Source organism: Rhinatrema bivittatum, chromosome 2 (genome assembly GCF_901001135.1).
Source record: "Rhinatrema bivittatum chromosome 2, aRhiBiv1.1, whole genome shotgun sequence".
NCBI classification, from domain to species: Eukaryota; Metazoa; Chordata; class Amphibia; order Gymnophiona; family Rhinatrematidae; genus Rhinatrema; species Rhinatrema bivittatum.
This window is the reverse complement of record NC_042616.1, coordinates 714621057-714642326: the sequence shown is the minus strand read 5'-3', so window position 1 is coordinate 714642326 and position 21270 is coordinate 714621057. Positions and strand designations below refer to the sequence as shown.

At 44.4% G+C, this 21270-nt stretch overlaps 1 protein-coding gene across 3 annotated transcripts in view; it reads right to left on the bottom strand.

Annotated features, from left to right (window-relative positions):
• Positions 1-19168: 19168 nt before the first annotated feature.
• The window catches only part of MTDH (metadherin), a 186394-nt gene continuing 184292 nt past the window's right edge, over positions 19169-21270 (bottom strand). For all 3 annotated transcript variants that reach the window (XM_029591759.1, XM_029591760.1, XM_029591762.1), the window contains one exon: positions 19169-21121. In XM_029591759.1, the coding sequence (XP_029447619.1) occupies positions 21051-21121 (71 nt within the window). In that variant the 3' untranslated portion in view covers positions 19169-21050. The remainder of the gene's footprint in view (positions 21122-21270) is intronic.

The window sequence follows — 21270 nt, the reverse complement described above, 5'->3', positions numbered from 1 at the left end:
ACCTGTGGATTCTGAAAATTGTGAAGTGTGATTACCACTTATGCTTATCCATCCCCTGCTCCCACCTAATAGCCTTCAGTCTTCTACTGTGACCCTTCTCAGTCTACCCATCTACAACTGGAAGTGGAGTTACTCCTTCAGAATAAGGTGGTCAAACGTGTCCCTCCTTAGCTGTATGGCTAGAGCTTCTATTCCAGTTGTTTGCTGATCCGCAAGAAGAAAGGAGGATTAAGGCCTATACTGAACAATATAGGAGTAGAGGCAATGTTCAGAATCAACTTGCTTCAGAGTATTCTGCCTTTCATTCAGCTGAGGTATTAGATATATGCTCTGCATCTGAAAGAAGCTTATGTGCACTCACTCCTGCTCCCCACCCTGATTCATCTTGCACAGCAGCAGTTTGTCAGATTTATGACGATGGCTGTATGTACCAATAGATGGTGCTCCACTTAAGAACATAAGAAATTGCTATGCTGGGTCAGACTAAGGGTCCATCAAGCCCAGCATTCTGTTTCCAACAGAGGCCAAACCAGGCCACAAGAACCTGACAATTACCCAAACACTAAAGATCCCATGCTACTGCTGCAATTAATAGCAGTGGCTATTCCCTAAGTAAATTTGATTAATAGCCCTTGCTGTCCTCCTAAGGATGTTCACAAAATGATTTACAATACTGGAGGCACAGTTTCACTGGCAGGGAGGGTGGGTGTTCCCATACCTAGGCAGTTGGTTGATAGGTCCATGTCTATCCACAGTTCTAGAATTCCTTGAGAATGTGCAAAGACTTAAAACATTTTTATAAAGAAGAGAGGCATAAGATCTTAATGCTTGCTGAGCTGCAATTTTTTGATACTGGTTAATGATACTGTTTTATGGTTTTGTTTTATATCTGTTTTTAAATTTATTTTTTATTCCCTTTTATTAAGTATGTCATGTTTATTGTTATTCTCATTGATATTTTTATGTACATTGCCTGGGGCCATGGTACAAGAGGGTCAACTAGTCACTCTAGGTGAGATTTTAGTGGTTAGCTAGGGTTTAGGGGCTAGTTTTACATGCACCGTGGGACGTATGAGAAGCACAATACACATCAGTATGGAGGGATCCTGATTTGGAGTGAGAGAAGTTACCCAAAGATGAGAGTTGTAGACTGTACTCGTGACCTAGCTTGATATCATCTAGACAGAGTGCATCAAACTTGGCTAAGGGGCGGATTTTAAAACCCCTGCACGTGTAAATCCGGCAGGATTTATGCGTGCCGGCGCGCCTATTTTGCATAGGCCGCCGGCACGCATAAAGCCCCGGGACGCGCGTAAGTCCCGGGGCTTTCAAAACGGGGAGGGAGGGGGCGTTCCCGAAACGACATGGCGTTTCGGGGCCGTGCCGCGGCATTTCGGGGGTGGGCCCGGGGGCGTGGCACCGGCCCGGGGGCATGGTCGAGGCCTCCGGACCTCGCCCCCGGGACCGGAGGACGGAGCGGGGCTGCCGGCGACAGGCGTAACTTTGCCGACAAAGGTAAGGGGGGGGGGGGTTTAGATAGGGCCGGGGGGGCGGGTTAGGTAGGGGAAGGCGAAGAAAAGTTCCCTCCGAGGCCGCTCCGAAATTGGAGCGGCCTCGGAGGGAACAGGCAGGCCACGCCGGGCTCGGTCCGTGCAGGTTGCACAAATGTGCACCCCCTTGCGCGCGCCGACCCCGGATTTTATAAGATACGCGCGGCTACGCGTGTATCTTATAAAATCTGGTGTACTTTTGTTCGCGCCAGTGGCACGAACAAAAGTACCGGTGCGCGTATTGTTTTAAAATCCGCCCCTAAGAGTACAGTGTACCTTTCCTCATTCTCCTTAGTCTCTCTCGCCAGGAGCAGCCCAAAACATGGAAATGCCTGTGAAAATGGCACAGGTGTGAGATTTAACACACCTATGTGAAGCGGTAAAATAGGGTAATTTTCAAGATACCACAACATGTGCTAACCACACCCTTTTATTGCAGGTGTTATGAGAAATTTATAGCAAAATGATGAATCTAGGTCTCTGTTCTTTAGGTATTGCTATTTTCTGTACCCTTTGTGTTGCTCTTCTAATAAGCCTTTCTGTGCACTCCTACCCTCCGCTTTTAGCTCCAAAATGCATTTGGCCAAGTACAAGACTTAAAAAAAGAACCAACAGTGTTTTAAAAGGCTTAGAAGTCAATATCCAAACTGTATGGATAAGTCTTAAACTTAAGCAGGACAGTCAAAATGCAAGTTTGAAATAGCTGTCACCACTAACTGGATACGTTTTAGATGGGTGATTATCTGGCTAAAAAGGAGGCAGAACAGGGGGTTCCCGGGGTAGGACATAAACCTAGCTAGTAACAGTGCTATTCACACTACTCTGCTAAGTTTACCTGGTAAGTCTGGTCATGTGGATAGTAGGTTTAAGTTATTTAGATAAGTTTAGTATTACTCAGCTTAACCGACCTGGCTATATTCAGCATATGGACAGGTAAGAAAAAAAAAAAAAAGCAAAACTTGGTAAGCTAGCAGCAGCCTGATCCAATCCCAATCACCCTTTTCTTTGCCTATATATATATATATATATATATATATAAAAATATATATATCTGTATGTGTGTAAAAGGGGGTGTTCAGGCTTCTAAGGCCCCAATTATATAAATAAATAAATATATATATATATATATAGCTATATGCAAAAAGGGGGTGTTCAGGCTTCTATATTTATTTATTTATTTATATAATTGGGGCCTTAGAAGCCTGAACACCCCCTTTTTGCATATAGCTATAAATATATATATATAAATAAATATATCTATAAATATATAGATATATACAAGCTGCCCAAAATCAGCAGCGCAAGGCTGCTGATTTTGGGCAGCCTGTGCGCGCCGAGCCGCGCAGCCTGCCTCTGTTCTCTCCGAGGCCGCTCCGAAATCGGAGTGGCCTCTGAGGGAACTTTCTTTCACCCTCCCCTCACCTTCCCCTACCTAAACCCCCCCCACCTTTATTGTCGGATTTACGCCTGCCGGAGGCAGACGTAAATCTGCGCGTGCCAGCAGGCTGCTGGCGCGCCATCACCCGACCCAGGAGCTGTTCCGGAGGGTGCGGCCACGCCCCCAGAACGCCCCCGGGCCGAAACCATGCCCTCGGTGCCGCCCCCGAAATGCCACGTCACCCATGCCACGCCCCATGCACGCCTTTCCATGCAAGCCCCGGGACTTACACGCTTCCCGGGGCACGCGCAGGGGGGGGGGGGGAGTTTGGGGTAGGTTTTCGGGGGGGTACGCGCGTACCCCTTTGAAAATCTACCCCATAGTTATAGACCTGCACAAGATAGGAAAAAGCTACAAAATAAAGAGAAATTACAACTTACCTGATAATGTCATAATGCCTTTGTATCGCTCCATGGTGAGACCGCATCTTGAATACTGTGTGCAATTCTGGTTGCTGCATCTCAAAAAGGATATAGTTGCACTGGAGAAAGTGCAGAGAAGTGTGACCAAAACAAGTGGCATGGAATGGCTGCCCTATGAGGTAAGGCTAAGGAAGTTAGGGCTGTTCAGTTTGGAGAAGAGATGACTGAGGGGGGGGGGGGGGGGGGGCGCGATATGATAGAGGTCTACAAAATCATGAAAGGACTTGAACCAGTTAATGTAAACTGATTATTTACTTCTCAGATAATACAAGGACTAGGGGGCACTCCATGAAGTTAGCAAGTAGCTCATTTGAAACAAATGAAAGAAACTTCTTTCACTCAGCACATAGTTAAGCTCTAGAATTCATTGCCAGAGGATGTAGTTACAGCAGTTAGTGTAGCTGGGTTTAAAGAAAGGTTTGGATAAGTTCCTAGAGGAAAAAAAATCTATAGACTGCTATTATTAAGCAATAGTAGCTTGAGATTTATTTAATGTTTGGGTCCTTGCCTGGTACTTGTGACTTGGATTGGCCACTGTTGGAAACTGGGTTTGATGGACCTTTTCCTTAATGAGGACAAGTTAATCCACACCAGTGAATGGAGTCAGAGCAAAGCTGATGTTACAGTATATATACCCCTGCACTGACATCAGCCCACTAGTACTGTCTGCAAAAGCCAACTGTGGACAACTAAAGAATATATGATCAAATCGATTAAGACAACCATTCAAACAATCGGTTAACAGGAAAAAAAAAAAAGAGGTCACGTGAGGTGATGAGCTCTGACGGCCGTGCTCCTAGTGAGCTCCGGGCACCGCTCCACTTAATCTACCGGCATCACGCTTTACCGGCTCATATCTCTCACAACTTCTGCTTGAGGATAATCGGCATATGTCGATAGTGCATTATATGCAGCGCTCCCCATGGCTGATGGCGACGAAAAGTACAAAAAAGGACAAAGAAAGAGAGAAAGGGAAGGCGGTAGAAACCAAAATGGCGGCGGAGAGCGGAGATACAGAACCCTCCCTTCCCGAACAGATTAGTGTGTCTATATTGCGGGATACAATTGCGACTACACTGGATGAGAAACTAGCCAGTGTTCTGTCCCAACTCGCCAAAGTAAAAGAAACTGTGGCGGAGGTAAGCCCAAGAATCAAGCAGCTTGAGGGGAGGGTGTCCACTGTGGAGGACGATTCAGCGGCACTCACCGACAGGGTTGTACGGCAAGAATCAACACTAAAAGACTGCGGGCGAACCTTCGCTTCCTGGGGTTTTTGGAACAAATCACCGACAGAAAGCTCAGTTCCCTGCTAGAGACATGGCTGCCGGAGGCCGTGGGCATGGTGGAACTGCAGGGTCGCCTGCGTATTGAAAGGGCGCACCAAGTGGGGACCAGACAGATGGACACCCGACCTTGTATCGTTATAGCCAAGATCCTGAATGGAGCACATAAACAGGCCCTCTGGCTGGCATACAAAAAGAAAAGTGAAATCAATTACCAAGGTCAGAAAATTCAGATAACCCAGGACTACTCAGCAAGGGTTTCCCAAATGTGGAGAAAGTTCTCCCCGCTGTGCTCATTATTGGTGGCCAATCAAATTAAATTCGGCCTGCAATTCCCGGCCACACTGAAAACATGGGTTGATGGAACGGCGCATACCTTCCCCGTGTTTGAGGAGGCGCAGAAGTTTGTGCATAGACGCTGGGGACAGACGCCGCCGTGAGGAACCAAGTAGTTCTTGGTGGTTGGACCTGCCTATTTAGAGCCGGAACTCTAGGGAAGGTACGGCGGGGGCTACGGCTCATATTGCAGTACCGTCAGTATTCGTATAAGTTGAGTTCAGTTACGAGTTCTATGGAGCCACAGCTATAGTTAGTTTGGTGACAGCTTATAGTTCATTGGAGGGGAGAAGCTGCGACAGCACCGGAGAACTGTTAATATGTTAATGAGACTATGTTGACTATATTGGAGATGGTTTTTGCAACCGGAGATGGGCCTCGACTGCGAGAGAGAATGCTGTTGACAGACAATCCTTGAGATGCCGTTATGGGTTAAAGCAAGGATACACCAACACAGGAGGTGGAGCGGTGCCCTAACACTTCTGGACTAGACCTCAGGAACCCTCTCGAGGAGGAGTGAGGGGGAGACTTTGCTAGGTTTTGGGTAATGGGAGGCTGGGGGGGGGAGGAGGACAGGGGGAAGGGAATTAGGGGCAGGGGTAGGGAATTAAGAGAGGAATGCGGGAGGGTAGGAGGATGGTGGGGCCTTGTTCTTTCAACTGGAAGGTTTTTCGCAGTCTCAGTGGTTTCTGGTGGGGACATTACCCAGAAATTTCTTTTGTTTTTTTCTGTGCAACAAATGCTGGGGACATTGGGAGAGGTTGTAGCCAGGAGGAGGCTAGGCTGGAAGTTTCTTCCTTTTAGATCACAAGCAATGGTACTGTTGCTGATGTGTACTATGGGCAATGACTAAGTTAATCTCTTGGAATGTAAATGGATTGGGTACCCCGGTAAAACGAAAGAAAATACTATCCCACTTGAAGCATTTGAAGGCTGAGGTAGCGTGTATCCAAGAAACACACCTTACAGACCTGGAGAGTAACAAGCTTAGGCGGGATTGGGTGGGCATCTGCCTATATGCTGCAGCGGCGCATAGAAATGGAGGGGCAGCGATACTGTTTCGTAAGGCTATTAACCTGCAAATATTAAAAAAAAGTCACAGACCCTGAACGCAGGTATATTATCGTAATAGGCATCTGGAACGCTAAACCGTTTACCCTATGTAATGTCTATGTGCCCAATGCATACAATCATGCTTTTTTCACTCAGATTAGTAACTTACTTCACATACATACTCAAGGTTCCCTTTATGTGGTAGGGGATTTTAACTATGTTCACGACCCTTCGCTTGATAAGAAACCCCCGCAGAGGCACCCTAATGGGAAACGGAGAAAGGGTATAGCTTACCTGTGTCATCAGTTGGAGCTCCTCGATGTATGGCGTATTTTACACCCTAACGAAAAAGATTTTACAAACATTGCAAGAGCCCATAAAACGATGTCCCGTATTGACTATATCTTGACACCACAAGATCAACTACATAATATCGCAGAAGCGACTATTGAAGCCCAGACAGTATCCGACCACTCCCCAATATCTATTCAATTTACATCCCAGATCCAGACACCCAGCACTCGCTTGTGGCAATTCCTGGGGTATCTTAAGAATGATGTCCAATTTAAGGTTTTTCTGCAGAACGCATGGAAAGACTATGCCCAAAACAACCGTCAACATATGGATACGCCCCAACTGTTTTGGGATGCTGGCAAAGCGGTACTTAGGGGGGAAATCATTGCCTATGTCTCCTCTCGTAATAAACAACTCAATAAGGATATTATATACTTGGAAGGACAGATGCGCAGGGCCAAAGCATTACTAATACAGGAGAACTCTGAGCGTACCAGACAGGGATTCTTTAGTATCCTTGGCTGCCTGAATACACTTTTAGACTACAGAGCACAGGCCTATTTACAAAAAGGACAGCAAAACCTGTTCAAATTTGGAAATAAGCCAAGTCGCTTACTGGCAAATTTAACAAAAACACAGAGGCGGAAATCATTCATACCCAATATGAAATGGGACACTGGAGAGGTCACAGCTAAGGTACCCGAGATCAGTGAACTATTTCATCTTTTCTATAGTATGCTTTATAAGGAGGACTCTGGCGGGGATCCCGGAGAGATGGAGGATTTCTTTCGGTACCTTAACCTCCCGACTATTACATCCTCGCAGCTAGCTTTCCTAAATAGGCCCATACAAACATTCGAAGTCATGCAGGTAATCACAGCGGCACATCCGGGAAAATCCCCAGGGCCTGATGGTTTTTCTTAAGACTTTTACAAAATACTCCTTCACTCAATCAGTGTTCCCCTAACTACTTTACCATGGGGCTAACTAAGACGAGCTTTCCTGCATCATTTAATGAAGCCTATATTACAGTATTACCAAAGCCGGGGAAGGATCCACTATACCCCTCCTCATACCACCCCATATCTTTGCTTAATTGTGATTTAAAAATATTAACAAAAGTTTTAGCTGAACGGCTGAGTGTATTGCTAGCCAGGCTGATATCATCACATCAAGCGGGCTTTGTGCATGGATGGAAAGCAAATACAAACCTTATCAAACTACTTACAGCTATGACCATTTGCCAAAATCAAAATGCTATAGCCTATATGATCACCCTGAGTCCAGGATTTTGGCAAACAATCATTTATCCGGCGTAGTCCCGATCCAGAGGGGAGTTCGTCAGGGGTGCCCCTTATCCCCCCTATTGTACATTATCTCAATAGATCCGTTACTCCGGAAGATAAATGAGTGTGGTAGAGTGAAAGGGTTTGGGGGCCCAGCACAAATATTTAAAATAGCTGCTTTTGCTGACGACCTACTGATTTTCCTTACGCAACCCCAGCCCTCGCTTTCAGCAGTATTGGATGTACTGCACCAATTTAGTCTTTTTGCAGGCCTTAAAATTAACTATGAAAAATCTGAAGTAACTGACATTACGGGAGACCTGCGCGATTGTTGGGCGGGGAATTTTCAGTTGAGGTGGGTCTCCAATACTATGCGTTATTTGGGCATTCAAATCCCGGTGCGAGTAGATAAATTGTAAAAAGCCAATATTCACCCTCTCCTGGACTACACATTGTCCACCTTGAAGCGGTGGACCCCATTACCCCGGGTGCACCTCTTTAAGATGGTTCTCATACCTAAGTGGCTTTACACTCTACAGCTGGCTCTTCTCTGGGTCACAAAAAAAAAAAAAAAAAAAAAAAAAAAAGACTACAACACCCTCCATCGAGCTCTTCGCTCCTTCCTATGGAGTGGGAAACGTGCCCACTTACCTTTAGCGGTATTGACCAGACCGATTGAGAATGGAGGCTTGGGGTGCCCGGATTTGGCAGTGTATAATTTGGCCTGTTCTCTCCGATATATTAAAGACTGGCTTTTTGCTACTTCCACTTTTACTCCTTATGATTACCCCCATACCATTCCAACAGGCAAAATTGCTCAACCCTTTACTGCAGCTTGACTCAGAGATGCTCCCCCATCACATTACGACTCAGGTCCTGCTGCATACGTGTAGAAAAACTTGGCTTATGTTTTGCAGGAAGGGTCGGGTGAATCACAGGCTTACCCCCTTGATTGAGATTGCGAATCATGACCTCTTCCTTCCAGGAAAGGTGTATTTCATCACTGGCACTAAAAGGGCCTCACCCTTATCTCCAATTTATACGATAAATTCATGGGGGATTTATTTCCTTTTTACTCACTACAACGATTTATGATCCCGGACACAGATCACTTTGCCTACTTACAGGTCATGCATTTTATACAGACCAGCCACATTTAAGGGAGACTCCAGCAGTTAGACACATTAGGGATATTCTACAAGTGAGAAAAAATCAAAACCTACTGTCTCTTACTATTGCAAGGAAGTGAGGAAGCTTGAGGACTCGAAACCTATTGAATTAGCATATGCTAAATGGTCATCCTGGGGCCTGTTCTCATTGTCATTGAAGGAATTTAGGAACTACAGGTAATATCTGAGAATGTTATTTTGAGGGAGAATCAATACAGGTTTCTTTGGCAAAGCTATATCATCCCTAAAAGAGCGAAACAAATGCACATTGCACAGTCTGATCACTGCCTTAAATGTGCCACCGCAGCTAGCCATTTTTATCATTGTTTCTGGGACTGTGCTGCAATCTCTCTCTTTTGGGCGCAAATCCGGTCTGCTTGTGCCATGTATCTAAATAAAGTATTACCGCTTAACCCCATTATTTTTTAACCGGACATGACGGCCTATTTATCAAAGAGGCAGGGGTGGTGGGGAAGCAAATTATACTGACGCACTGGCTGCAACCCCAACCTCCCCACTATGATCATTGGTTTAAACAAATGCTGCGTCTATGTTCCATGGAACATGCCCTTACTACAAAAGCGACGCCAGGAAGAATTGTAGAGACTCCCTTGAGTTGGGCAGGTTTTACTGCTTACCTTTCACCAAGGGTCAGGCTTATAAGAGATCGATGGTGCCCACCAAAGATTGATGACGTCAGTGAATCCTGATTGGTTAACGATGGCTGCCCAAGCTCACGCCGGAGATTGATTGGGACTTTAACGACTAACCCACCTCTCCCCGTGAACTGTCTGCCAAGGCTACTGCCACCGGGGAGGGGGGGGGGGGGGGGTGGGGGGGGGGTGGGGGGTGAGGTACGGGTACTAAATACACAAAACCATATTCTTACGTATTGTTCCTGTTTTTGCTGTTGCCTGTTTCATTGATTAAATAAAGTTTAAAAAAACAGGAAAAAACCATTGAGGTCAGACAAGGAGTGTAATATTAGTAATCTAGGGACTGGATCTGACACTTTGCAGTAACCCCGGATACACAGGCACTCAAGAGGACAATAGCACCACTATCTGACAGGCAAGGGTGGGAAGGTGGAGTAAACTTGTCTTCAAAGAAAAGGAAATTATCAGGTAAGTAGTATTTTCTCTTTTCTTAATCCACACCAGTGAGATACACTAAAGCTACTCCTGAACAGGGCCGATCAATACTGCACGTACGAAGGCTGTGTCCTCCCGGACTTGCACATCCAGGCGATAATCCCTGGAAGTTGTGTAAGAAAAACCACATCCCAGCTCAGGAAATCGATGAGAGACAACCATCTAATCGCCGCCTATGATACTGCCTGAGCCTTAGTGGAATGAGCACTAACCAGACTAGACAATGGCTGCTCAGCATCCACATACGCAGCCGTGATAACCTTCTTAATCCAATGGGCAAGCATAGCCTGCGACGCCGGCTCACCGTATTTACATCCACCGTGAAGTATAAACAGCCAGTCCATCTTCCTGACAGGTTTAGAAACCTCCAATACCTCACGATATGCTGCTTGTCACCCAAGGTCTGTAACAGGCGATATTCATCCACCTCTCTCTCCCTGCTCAGAGGCAGCAGGGAATTGATTGATTCAAGTTAAAATCTGAGACCACCTTTGGCCAAAAGGATGGAACAGTTCGCATCTGAACTGCTTCCGGAGTCATTCACAGAGACAGCTTCTGGTATAAGAGAGCCTGCAGTTTGTAAACCCTACATGCAGAACTCTAGTAAGTAACCTCAGGAAGAGGCCACACAGTGGTTGAAAAGTGGGACCTGCCAGAAATCCAGAACCAGATTAAGAATGCACGAGAGCACTGGCAATTGCAAAGGGGGACAAAAGATATTTCACCCCTTTCAAGGACTGGGCCATAACTGGATGGGCCAACAAGGGCTCACCATTCATGTGACCTCAAAAACAGGCTAGAGCTGCCACCCGTACCTTCAAGGAATTAAGGGCCAGGTCCTTAAACAACCCATCCTGAAAAAAACCCAAACTGAGCTGGATTTTATCCAAATGAGAATGAACCCCTTATTCTTCACATCAACGATTAAACACTCATCGAACATGAACACAGGCTAAAGAAGTGAATAACTTTCATGCTCAAAGCAAGGTGGAATTCACAGCAGTGGACTACCCATGCTTTAGCACAATGAGCCCTCTCAAGAACCACACTGTAAGACACAAATTAAGTCCAATCTTCGAGAAGAATAGGCCCCTGCAATAGCAGATCACTGTGGACCAGTAATCTGAGAGGAGAGTCCATTAGAAGCCTCCACAGATCCATTTACCACAGCCTCCTGAGCCAATGTGGCACCACTAGAGGTACCAACTCCCATCTATCTCTCAAACCTCCAAATCATTCTGCCCAATATGGGCTACAGGGAAAAGGCATATAGCAGCCTACCTTCCAGCCACTCCTGCACAAGGGCATCAATGCTCAAAAACTTCAGATCTCTCCTGCAACTGAATAAGTGAGGAACCTTTGCATTGTGTGATGTCACCAGCAAGCCTAGAAATGGGAAGACCCAGAGGCCCATCATGAGCTGGAACACTTCATTGTACAATTCCCTTTCTCCTGGATCCAGACTGTCTGCTGAGAAAGTTGGCTCTTATATTGTCTATTCCTGTAATGTGTGAGGCCGAGACCTCCTGAAGATGTACTTCCACCCAATCTATGAGTTGGGCTATTTCCTGCAACATGTTCTGTCTCTTGGCTCCTCCCTAGCGATTGCTGTAAGCCACCGTCATTGTATTGTCCAACATCATTCGGTTTGCTCGACCCTGCAAGTGGTGGCGAAATCGCAAGCATGCCAGATGAATGGCACGGGCTTCAAGCAGATTGATGCTCCAGAGGTACTCTTCTGTTCTCTGTCAACTTCTGATGGTGAGCTCCCCAAACCGGGAGGCTTGTATCTGTTGTGCCAGTAGCCAGTCCAGTGTTTGTAGGGGATTGGCCTTCATTAGATGATCTGCTTGCATCCACCACTGCAGTCTGATGCTGATATCCACCAGTAATAAACTGTATCAAGTAGTCCTGAGACCATGGACTCCAATGTGTAAGCAGTGCGCTCTTGCCCGCAGAACCATATCTTGAGTGGCTGCCATCAACCCCACTTCAGGTATTTCTAGCATCTTTTAACGTCTGAGAAATCAGAGCCAGTAACTCATCTCTATGAAAAAACTGCAACATAGTCCTATATGGTTCCAGTCCTGGAGGAGTTTCCCCATCCTCCAGAGAGTAAGGATCGGCCTCATTATCCATGCCATCCAGATCCCCATCAGGAAGACCAGCTACCGATCTAGGTGTACTTTGGCACTTAACAGCAGTACCAGATGTGTGGTAAGTCACCACCTGTGACTCTCACTTGGCAAGATTGGTCGGGGTGGAGGACTGCGCCTGAAGAAAGAATTGCAATTCTTGAAAAAATTCCACCCACGAAAAAGCAGAAGGATCCATGGCAAAACCAGAAGGCACCTGTCCTGTACCCACTGAGCTACATTCCCTTGCTGATGAACCAGTTAAGGGAGTTCCAAGGTCAGGTGCCCCTTCTGACATATCTTTATCCAGGCCCTCATCAGGCTGTGAAGAACCAGGCTTAGTAAAATCAGATGAAGGTAATTCTCCCTGAGCCTCTAAGCAGTGCTGGCACAAGTTAGAAGGAAAAACAGGCTGAGATGCCTGAATGTGACAGGCAGCCAAAAGGGAAAGGCACTTAGTGGTAGATTTTCAAAACCTACGCGCATGCGCACACATGGACGTGCAATTTTATAACATGCACGGCCAGCTGCACTCACACGAACTGGCGGTCCTGAAGGGGGCAGCCTAACAGGAAAAGGCACGAAAATGCCGCTGCAGTCTATCACCCAGCGCACAGAGAAAAGCCTGAGTAGGACCTAGCCCAAAAGAGCTGCTCAACCCATCAGGCTGCCCAGGTCCCTTAACCTCTTTCAGGAGCGGGAATGAACGTTGGATTGGCACGCTGAGTACGAAGACCAGAGGAAAGAGGAAGCCCTATTTAAAAAACCTTCCTTTTTTTTTTACGCTTTACCTGAGCTCAGCCCAGCTGAGTACAGAGACAGTCTTTCGGGGGGGGGGGGGGGGGGGGGGGGGCATGTACTGTCACTGCCATGCTTGGCTACCTATACCCACTGCCTTTCAGCTGTTTCAACAGCTAAGTCCATGCCAACTGAAAAAAACAGCTACTGGACCAAGGCACTCAGAGGGACCACAGAAGTCACCTCAGGAATTCTCAACTGGGGGAGGTACCATTTGGTATCACACCACAGGAGAGCAGAGGAAATTAAGTTTCCTTCTTTCTCCTTCTAAAACTTGAAGCAATCCCCAGTAGGGAGATGCACATCCACTACCTGCTGGAGACTGAGAATACGAGCAGGCTTTCACTGATGTCAGCTTTGTGCCAATCTTCATCTGCTGGTAGAGGTGCTTTACCCACTTGGTTCTGAATTCATCAGTCTGTATGCTAAGAAACAATCAATTCTTGATCATCATCCATAATGCTTTACCATAAGGAATCTAAATGGAATTGTTTGACTTCAGTACCTGGCACCCCAGCATCTTCAGTGCCTGGGTGATCCAAGCCAGCAATTCATCTCTATGAAAGAAACGCAACATTATGCTATACAGCTCCAACCCTGGAGGAATTTCCCTTCCTCCAGGGAGTAAGGGCTGCCTTCACCATCCGTGCCACCTGGGCCCCTTTCAGCGTAACCTGGAGCAAGGGGTAGATGTAATCTGATGCTTACCTGTGGCACCAGGTGTGTGGGGATCCACAATTTGCGATCCTGAACTCTTAGGCCTACCATATCGAGAAAACCTACGAGCAGGGCTTAGCCAAACAACTGCTCAATACGCTAAGCTGTTTTGCGGCAGAATTGCATGTAGAGAAGCCTGTGGACACTGCTGAAGCCCATACAAAACGAGTGTGTGTGTGTGTGTGGGGGCTGGCCGTTGATCCTGTACCCACTGATAAGCCTACCCTAACTGACGATCCAGTTAGGGAAGCCCCAAAACCAGGTGAAACATCCGACAGGTCCCTCCAGTCCCCATTTCCACATCATGCTGGGAAGATCGGGCTCCCTCTGAGCCTCCAAAGCAGTGCCAACGTTAGGGGGGAGGTGCCAAGCTGAAATACCCAAATAAGACTAGCAGCACACTCCCAAAGCGTCTGACCATTGTGCGCCCGGCTACGTGCCACACAAGCGAGCGTGGACAGGGTGCCCAAAGACAAGGCATGTCCAATAAGCATCCAAAATATAGGGGTACAACGTGCAATCCAGGTAGGTGCCCACCTCAGCACACATCCAGGCACACAAGAGTGAACAGACATCAAGACACTGTTTCGCGGCAGACTTGTGTGCAGAAAAGCGCATGAACGCTGCTGTGGCCAACCACATAGTGTCTAAACAAAGCCTGAGGGTGGGGCCTAGCCAAAAGACTGTTCACCCCAAGCAGCCACGGCTCCCCAAGTTCCCTCAGAGGTGGGAGTGGACGTCTGATCAGCACGCCGAGGCTTGGAGACCAGAAGAGGAATGGAAACCCTCACTTTTTTTTTTTTTTTTTTTTTTAACTCCTTACCTGAACTCAGCCTGTCCCGGCTGAGTATAGTGTCAGTCTCCAGCTGTGGGGGGAGAGGGCAAAGGCCTTCACCGCTATGCTCTGCTTCCTGCACCCCTAGCCTCTCAGCTGTTTCTCTCTCTACGGCTACATCATCACTGGCAAACTGGCTACAAGACCGAGGCACTTGTCTGAGGGAGGGATCTGCAGATATCACCTCAAGAAAACTCGACTGAAGGAGGGACCATAAGATGTCACCACAGGAGAGTGAGGTGAATTTCCTTCTTTTCATTTTCTTTTTTTTTTTTTTTTTTATAAAGCAATCCCCAGTAGAGAGATGAATGTCCACCATCTGGTTAGTGACGGAGAATAGTGGCGGGCTGATGTTGGTGCAGGGGTATATATATCCTGCGACATCAGCTTTGCTCCATCTCCATCTGTTAGTAGAGGTAAATAACAGTATGGATTAACCTGTCTGAATGCTAAGAAATATCCAAGTGCTTAGATATCCCAGTGAGCACTGTTGGATCAATTGTGAGGAAACAGAAGTTGCATCATACCACCCAGACACTGTCTAGCCAACGCTGTCTCTCAAAATTCAGCGTCAGAGCAAGGAGACTTGTGAGGGAAGCCACAGAGATGCCAACAATCACTTTGAAGGCACTACAAAGTTCAGTGGCTGAATCTGGAGTGGAGGTGCACCAGTTAATCATATCAAGAGCTCTGCATACAACTGGCCTGCATGGAAGGGTAGCTAGAAAGAAGCCATTACTGAAGAAACACACTTCAAAGCATATCTGGACTTTGTCAGAAAGCATCAGAGTGACCTAGCTAAAATGCGGGGTAAGGTTTTGTGGTCAGATGAGAAAAATGGTGCTTTTACACCAAAATTCAAGACGCTGTATATGGTGCAAACCTAACATTGCCCATTTCTCAGCAAACACAATCCCAACAGTAAAGAATGTGGATGGCAGCATCATGCTGTGGGGATGCTTTTCCTCAACAGGGACCAGGCATCTTGTTAAAATTGAAGGATGGATAGATAGTACAGCATACAGGGAAATACTACAAGACAACCTGCTTCAGTTTTCTAAACTACCGCCCCATATCCAACCTACCATTCATTACCAAAAACATTGAAAAAAATCATCCACTCCCAGCTCACCGACCACCTAGAAACATCCTATACCCTACGCAATTTGGTTTCAGGAAAAACCTAAGCACTGAAATACTACTCCTCTCACTTCTATGTTTCTTCCATTTTTGTTTACCTTTCTCTTTTTTCATAGCTATTATTCCTTGTTAACAATTTTCATTGTTATTAATGTTAAATGTATTTGACAAAGGTAACTTTTTTCCTGCATCTCCTGTTTTAATGTAAACCGGTATGATTTGTATACTATACAAGAATGTCAGCATATAAAAATTAAAAATAAATAATAAAGGACACCGTGCTCAGAGGATTTGATAACGGCCAAAGCTACCTGCTGATCCTCCTAGATCTATCAGCAGCATTTGATACAGTAAACCACTCAATCCTTTGACTGCCTAACCAAAATAGGAGAAACTGGAAAAAATGTACATTGGTTTTCATCCTCTCACACAGATGCTACCAAGTATCAATCAACAATACCCTCTCAAAGAAAATTAACCTTAACACAGGAGTTCCTCAAGGATCAGCATTATCTGCAACACTCTTCAATATTTACTTCCTCTCAATATGCCACTTTCTAGCTAGCCTTGGTCTGACCCACTTCCTATATGCAGACTATATTCAAATATTAATCCCAATACATAATACATTGGAGGAAACATACAAAAAAACCCAGCCATGTATCTCACTGAAATTAAACAGCTAACCAATTTGAAAAACTCATTATAAACATGCTCACAACCTAGCAGTCACCATTGATAGTGAACTATCCTTCAGGATCCACATCTCTAACAAAATCAGGGAAGGATACCACAAATTACTAACACTCAGACGACTAAAACCTCTTATCCCCAGATGACTTCAGAACTGTCCTACAACTACTCATTTTCTCCAATCTTGACTACTGCAACTCATTATTCGGCTTACCACTCTCCATAATCCGACCCCTTCAAATCCTATAGAACTCAGCCACCAGAATCCTAACAGGAACAAAAAAACACGAACATAACACTCCAATTCTCATATCTCTACACTGGCTCCCAATAAAATATTGCATCGATTACAAAATTCTGACCATTCTACACAAACTAATCCACGGAAATCAAACTAATTGGTTAGGTACCATGTTCAAACCCCATACACCACAACGAAACCTTTGTTCAACCAACAAGGGCCTCCTGAAAATTCACCCATCCAATCGACCCAACTAAACAACTCGTGAAAGAGCCCTATCCATCGGATCCCACAAACTTTGGAACACCCTCCCAATCGAAGTAAAAACACAACTTAACTTAAAAACCTACAAGAAGGACCTGAAAACCTGGCTGTTCACCAAAGCCTACCACAACACTCACTACCATACATCCCCCCCACTATATACCACAATACCAGCCCTCTCTATGTTCATCTCTCTCACCGTGTGTGAACATATTTACCTACCCATCCCATCTATATGAACCATGTGAACTTCCCCTATACCGCCTCTTGCAACCATATGAAAAATGTATAACTAGCCTTGGAAAATGTATAACTAACCTTAATATTGCTATAACTAACTTTGATCATAATGTCTATGCTAACTCATTAACATACTATATTACTTCAAAACTTGTAAACCATTATGATGGCGAAACCGAATGATGGTATATAAAACTCGATAAAACATTTCACCTTTCAGGGTGACAATGATCCCAAGCACAAGGCCAAAGCAACACAAAAGTGGTTGGACAAAAAGGTGAATGTTCTACAATGGCCAAATCAAAGCCCAGATCTCAATTCAATCAAGAATATGTGGCACTATTTGGAAATTGCAGTCTGTAAGTGTCATCCAACCAACCTGAACAACCTGGAGCAAAATCTTCCAGGAAGGATGGGCAATAGTCACTGCCAGTTTGCTAACTTACCCCAACAAACAAAGCTGTTATTCCAGCAAAAGGTGGTTCTACCAAATGCTAGTCTGAAGGGGTTGAATATGTATGCAAGCAGCATTTTTCAGTTTATTTTATTGCAGAGAAATAATGAATTGTAACTTTGAAAATTTACTTTAAGAGCATACTGCCTGGAACAATCTGTGTCAGCCACACAAAACTATTGACATTTTAGGGGGTTGAATACTTTTGCAAGTCATTCTATATCTATAGATCTCATATATCTCTAATCTCATCTCTTTCTTCATTGTAGGGCCTTCCCCTTTCATCCCATGCTTTAAAAAATGGCAATGCCATTGTGCCAAAACCCTTTTCCCATCCACACAGGCCGATGCAAAATGGATGTGCTAAATACGTGCTTCCCAAATGTGCGCACTTTTTTTTTTTTTTAATGCACGCACAATCACCGCTCCTGGGCGCCCAATGTAATAAGCAAATGAGCTGCCAAGCTAAAAAGGATGCATGAGGGATAAACTGTGCATACCTAGTGCATCCATGGCATGGGGTGCCCAGGAGATGTGACTGTGCACGGGTTAGTAAAACAGACTTATTTCCCATGGCAACTATTTTACCAGCACAATACGCACACACAATATATACAACCCGGAACATGAATATTGTGGGTGTATATCGTGTGCCTCGAAATTGTGTCAAGATTTTTCTTTTGCTTGGTGCGGCTTTCTGTGGCTCTTCCTACTTAGTATCTAAGTAGGAAGGAACCCCAGAAAAGCTGTTTTTTGTTTTTAAGTTGAGCCCTTGACATGCGGGAAGACTAAGCCTGCTCTAGGCAGGCATTAAATTTTATGGGTTAAAAAGTGAGTCTCTGCCGCACAGGGATTTTTTACATTGCGGGCAATAGCTAATAGCCTCATCTACATGGCAATTACACGTAATGAGTGCTATTAGCTATGCCTTTGGACACGTGTTTTGGAAGTGCGGATTCCCCTTATTGCATCGGGGGTTATGGTTGCGCGTCTAAAACGCATCCAACCACTCATTAAACTGCACTTTATTATATTGGCCTGACAGCGATAACCAAGCCATTATGCAAGTTCCCCCCCTCCCTCTACAAATATCCTTGCTAGGCTTTGGCTTCTTTTGAGGTGGGACAGGGGTAGGGAGGAGTTTGGTTATCACTGTGGATGGGTGGGAGGGATGTCAGCAACACATACTATTACAAGTTTGGCCAATAGGGAAGGGGTGCAGGGCCTACATTTATTTTTAAAAGCATGGAGTGCAAGGGGGGATGCAAGGAGGGCTGGCGGTTCCCCCCAGCAGTACATTTTTACATCACGGGAAGTGAAGAGGACTTCTTTTCCTGTGGGTATAAAGCTTTGGTAGTTGGCGGGGGGCCCCTCATTTTTAAGCAAGGGGAGGTGCAATAAGGATGCTACTACTCAGGCAATTTTTTTTCCTTTTGGTGTTGTGGTAGTTGTGGGGCTGTTCTGGTCTTGCTGAATTCGTTAGGAAGACCTGAACACCTTTTACAACAGGTGATAAGGCCAGATATTCAGGTTTTGCTGCATATTTGCCATGAGAAGCACAAACCTCCAGGGGTAAGAAACTAAGATCTTATTTCTCCCTCACACTTTAAAACAAAAACGAAATAGTGCCACACCATCCCCACCTCTCACAGGAACACACAAACCACTATCCATTTACTTGATTTATTTTAATAAATCAACTTAGAAATGTTATTGAATTAAACAAGAAACTTCTGAACATGTAAACATACTTGCCATGTTCCTGAAGCAGGTGTCCGAACACCTACACAAAAGTTAGTACTCATTAGGAAAGCCGTCCATTAATAAGGCTGGTCTTCAGTACAACTAAACCATTTCTCTTCAGCTTTTCTAGCCTTGCAAGTCAGTGCTACCAAACCACAGTCAAATAAAATAAGACAAAATATTGGATGGTTTATCAGTACAGTACCATTGGTTACAGCTGTTACAAACCGTTTCATTCTTTTTGCCACAAACAGTGAAGCCAGTCACATCAAATAAATCATGGCTTTTTTTTTTGTATACACAATTCACCAAAAAGTGATGTTAATTCATGGTCCTTTTCAAAAGCACATACATTTGGTAAAGGCTATTTACAGTGTACATGGCATGGCATGCACTACTTATAGATACAAAGATACCTGCCAGTTTGATACAACATAATTACACAGTGCCAGAAAATGGTGCCAACACTCATATACACCATTCTAATTTAATTAATGCAATTTCAAGGTGGAATTTTATTTATTTATTTATTTTTTACTACAACTGCAATACCGGCAAGATTTTTTTTTTTTTCTAAATTTATAAAAAACAAATCCCCTTCAAGAAATACTCATACATACTACAGGTTAAGGCAGTACAAACAAATATTCCTGATAACTAGTGATTTTGACAATGTCAATTAAAGCTCTCTGAAGCATATTCTGTCCCTTCCTTCCCTTTACACCACCAAGTTTTCCAGGTCTAGAACAGTGTGAGTCTATAAATAAAGACAACACCTTTCAGATTTTATATATATATATATATATATATATATATATATATATATATATTTACATTTTTTAGCCCAACCGTAGCAGCCACGGGAAACTAAACATGAACAGGTAATTAACTGGACTACTTAATGATGGTTAAATGGAAGGGGGAAATTATGGCTATTGTACTATCAGTTTTTCCTAATTACAAGTGAAAATCTGCTCTGACCCTAAAGAGAATAAGGCTCAGAGACTAGAAACCCAAATTCCCAGAACATTTAAGCATATACGGTCATAGTCACAAAATATAATTTTAAAAAATATCAACTGATACTTTGAAAAATTCAAGTGTTATAAGACAGTCAAAACCAATGATCCACACTCACTCCTCTCAACACTCATTCACTGCCTCAATCAAAAGCTTGTTGACTTATACTGAACCATGGAGGCCTCACTGTACTAAGGTTTCTTTTTACTGAACAATATTTGCACTTGTGATTTCCTTACCAGGGAGCACATTGCTAACCAACATATGAGTAAGATATGGCAGATTTAATCAAAGCACTTTCATTTAAGCATAAAACAGATGCAAATAGTAGACATTTTGCTATTAATGCATCGTTCAGCAAAGAGAGATGCAAAAAAAATACGAATTCACAGAAACCCCTTTCTCTCAGAATCCCCCTTTTCCCCCCTCCCCCCAAATACAGACCAGACAGACACAAATTGTTGTAAACAGGGCACTGTGTTGTAAAGCCAAGCTTTTCGTTTCCTTTATTTTAATTAAATCAAAAAACTGTCTTCCCTTTAAGTGGAAAAAACCCACAGCCTCTTCAGAATGTCTTCCAGCATTGTAGTATACTCTGCAGATTTTATTTCACAAAATTAATTTCCATGGTTTCCGTTCAAGGATAGTTGTGTCCACAGCAGTTACAATTTAAAAATTGTTTAAATTTATATAAAATTCTGTACATGTTCACAAATTATTGCATAAACAGCATAATCTTCAAGATAGCATCTGAACACCTCATGTCCGGCTTAGGGGGGGGGAAATATTCACGTTTCTCTTCTGGCTTTTTTCTTCTTCTTAACTTGTTTAGGAGATTCCCAGCTCTCTTCAGACTTGGCTATAAATATGGTGAAAAAAAATTAGAATTATATATTTAAGATGAAGGAAGACATGAATAAAAAGGAAAGATGGCAAAATCCAGTCTGTTACCCCACCCACATCACATAAAAAGCCTTATTTTAATAGACACTCAGATTTGTTTTTGAT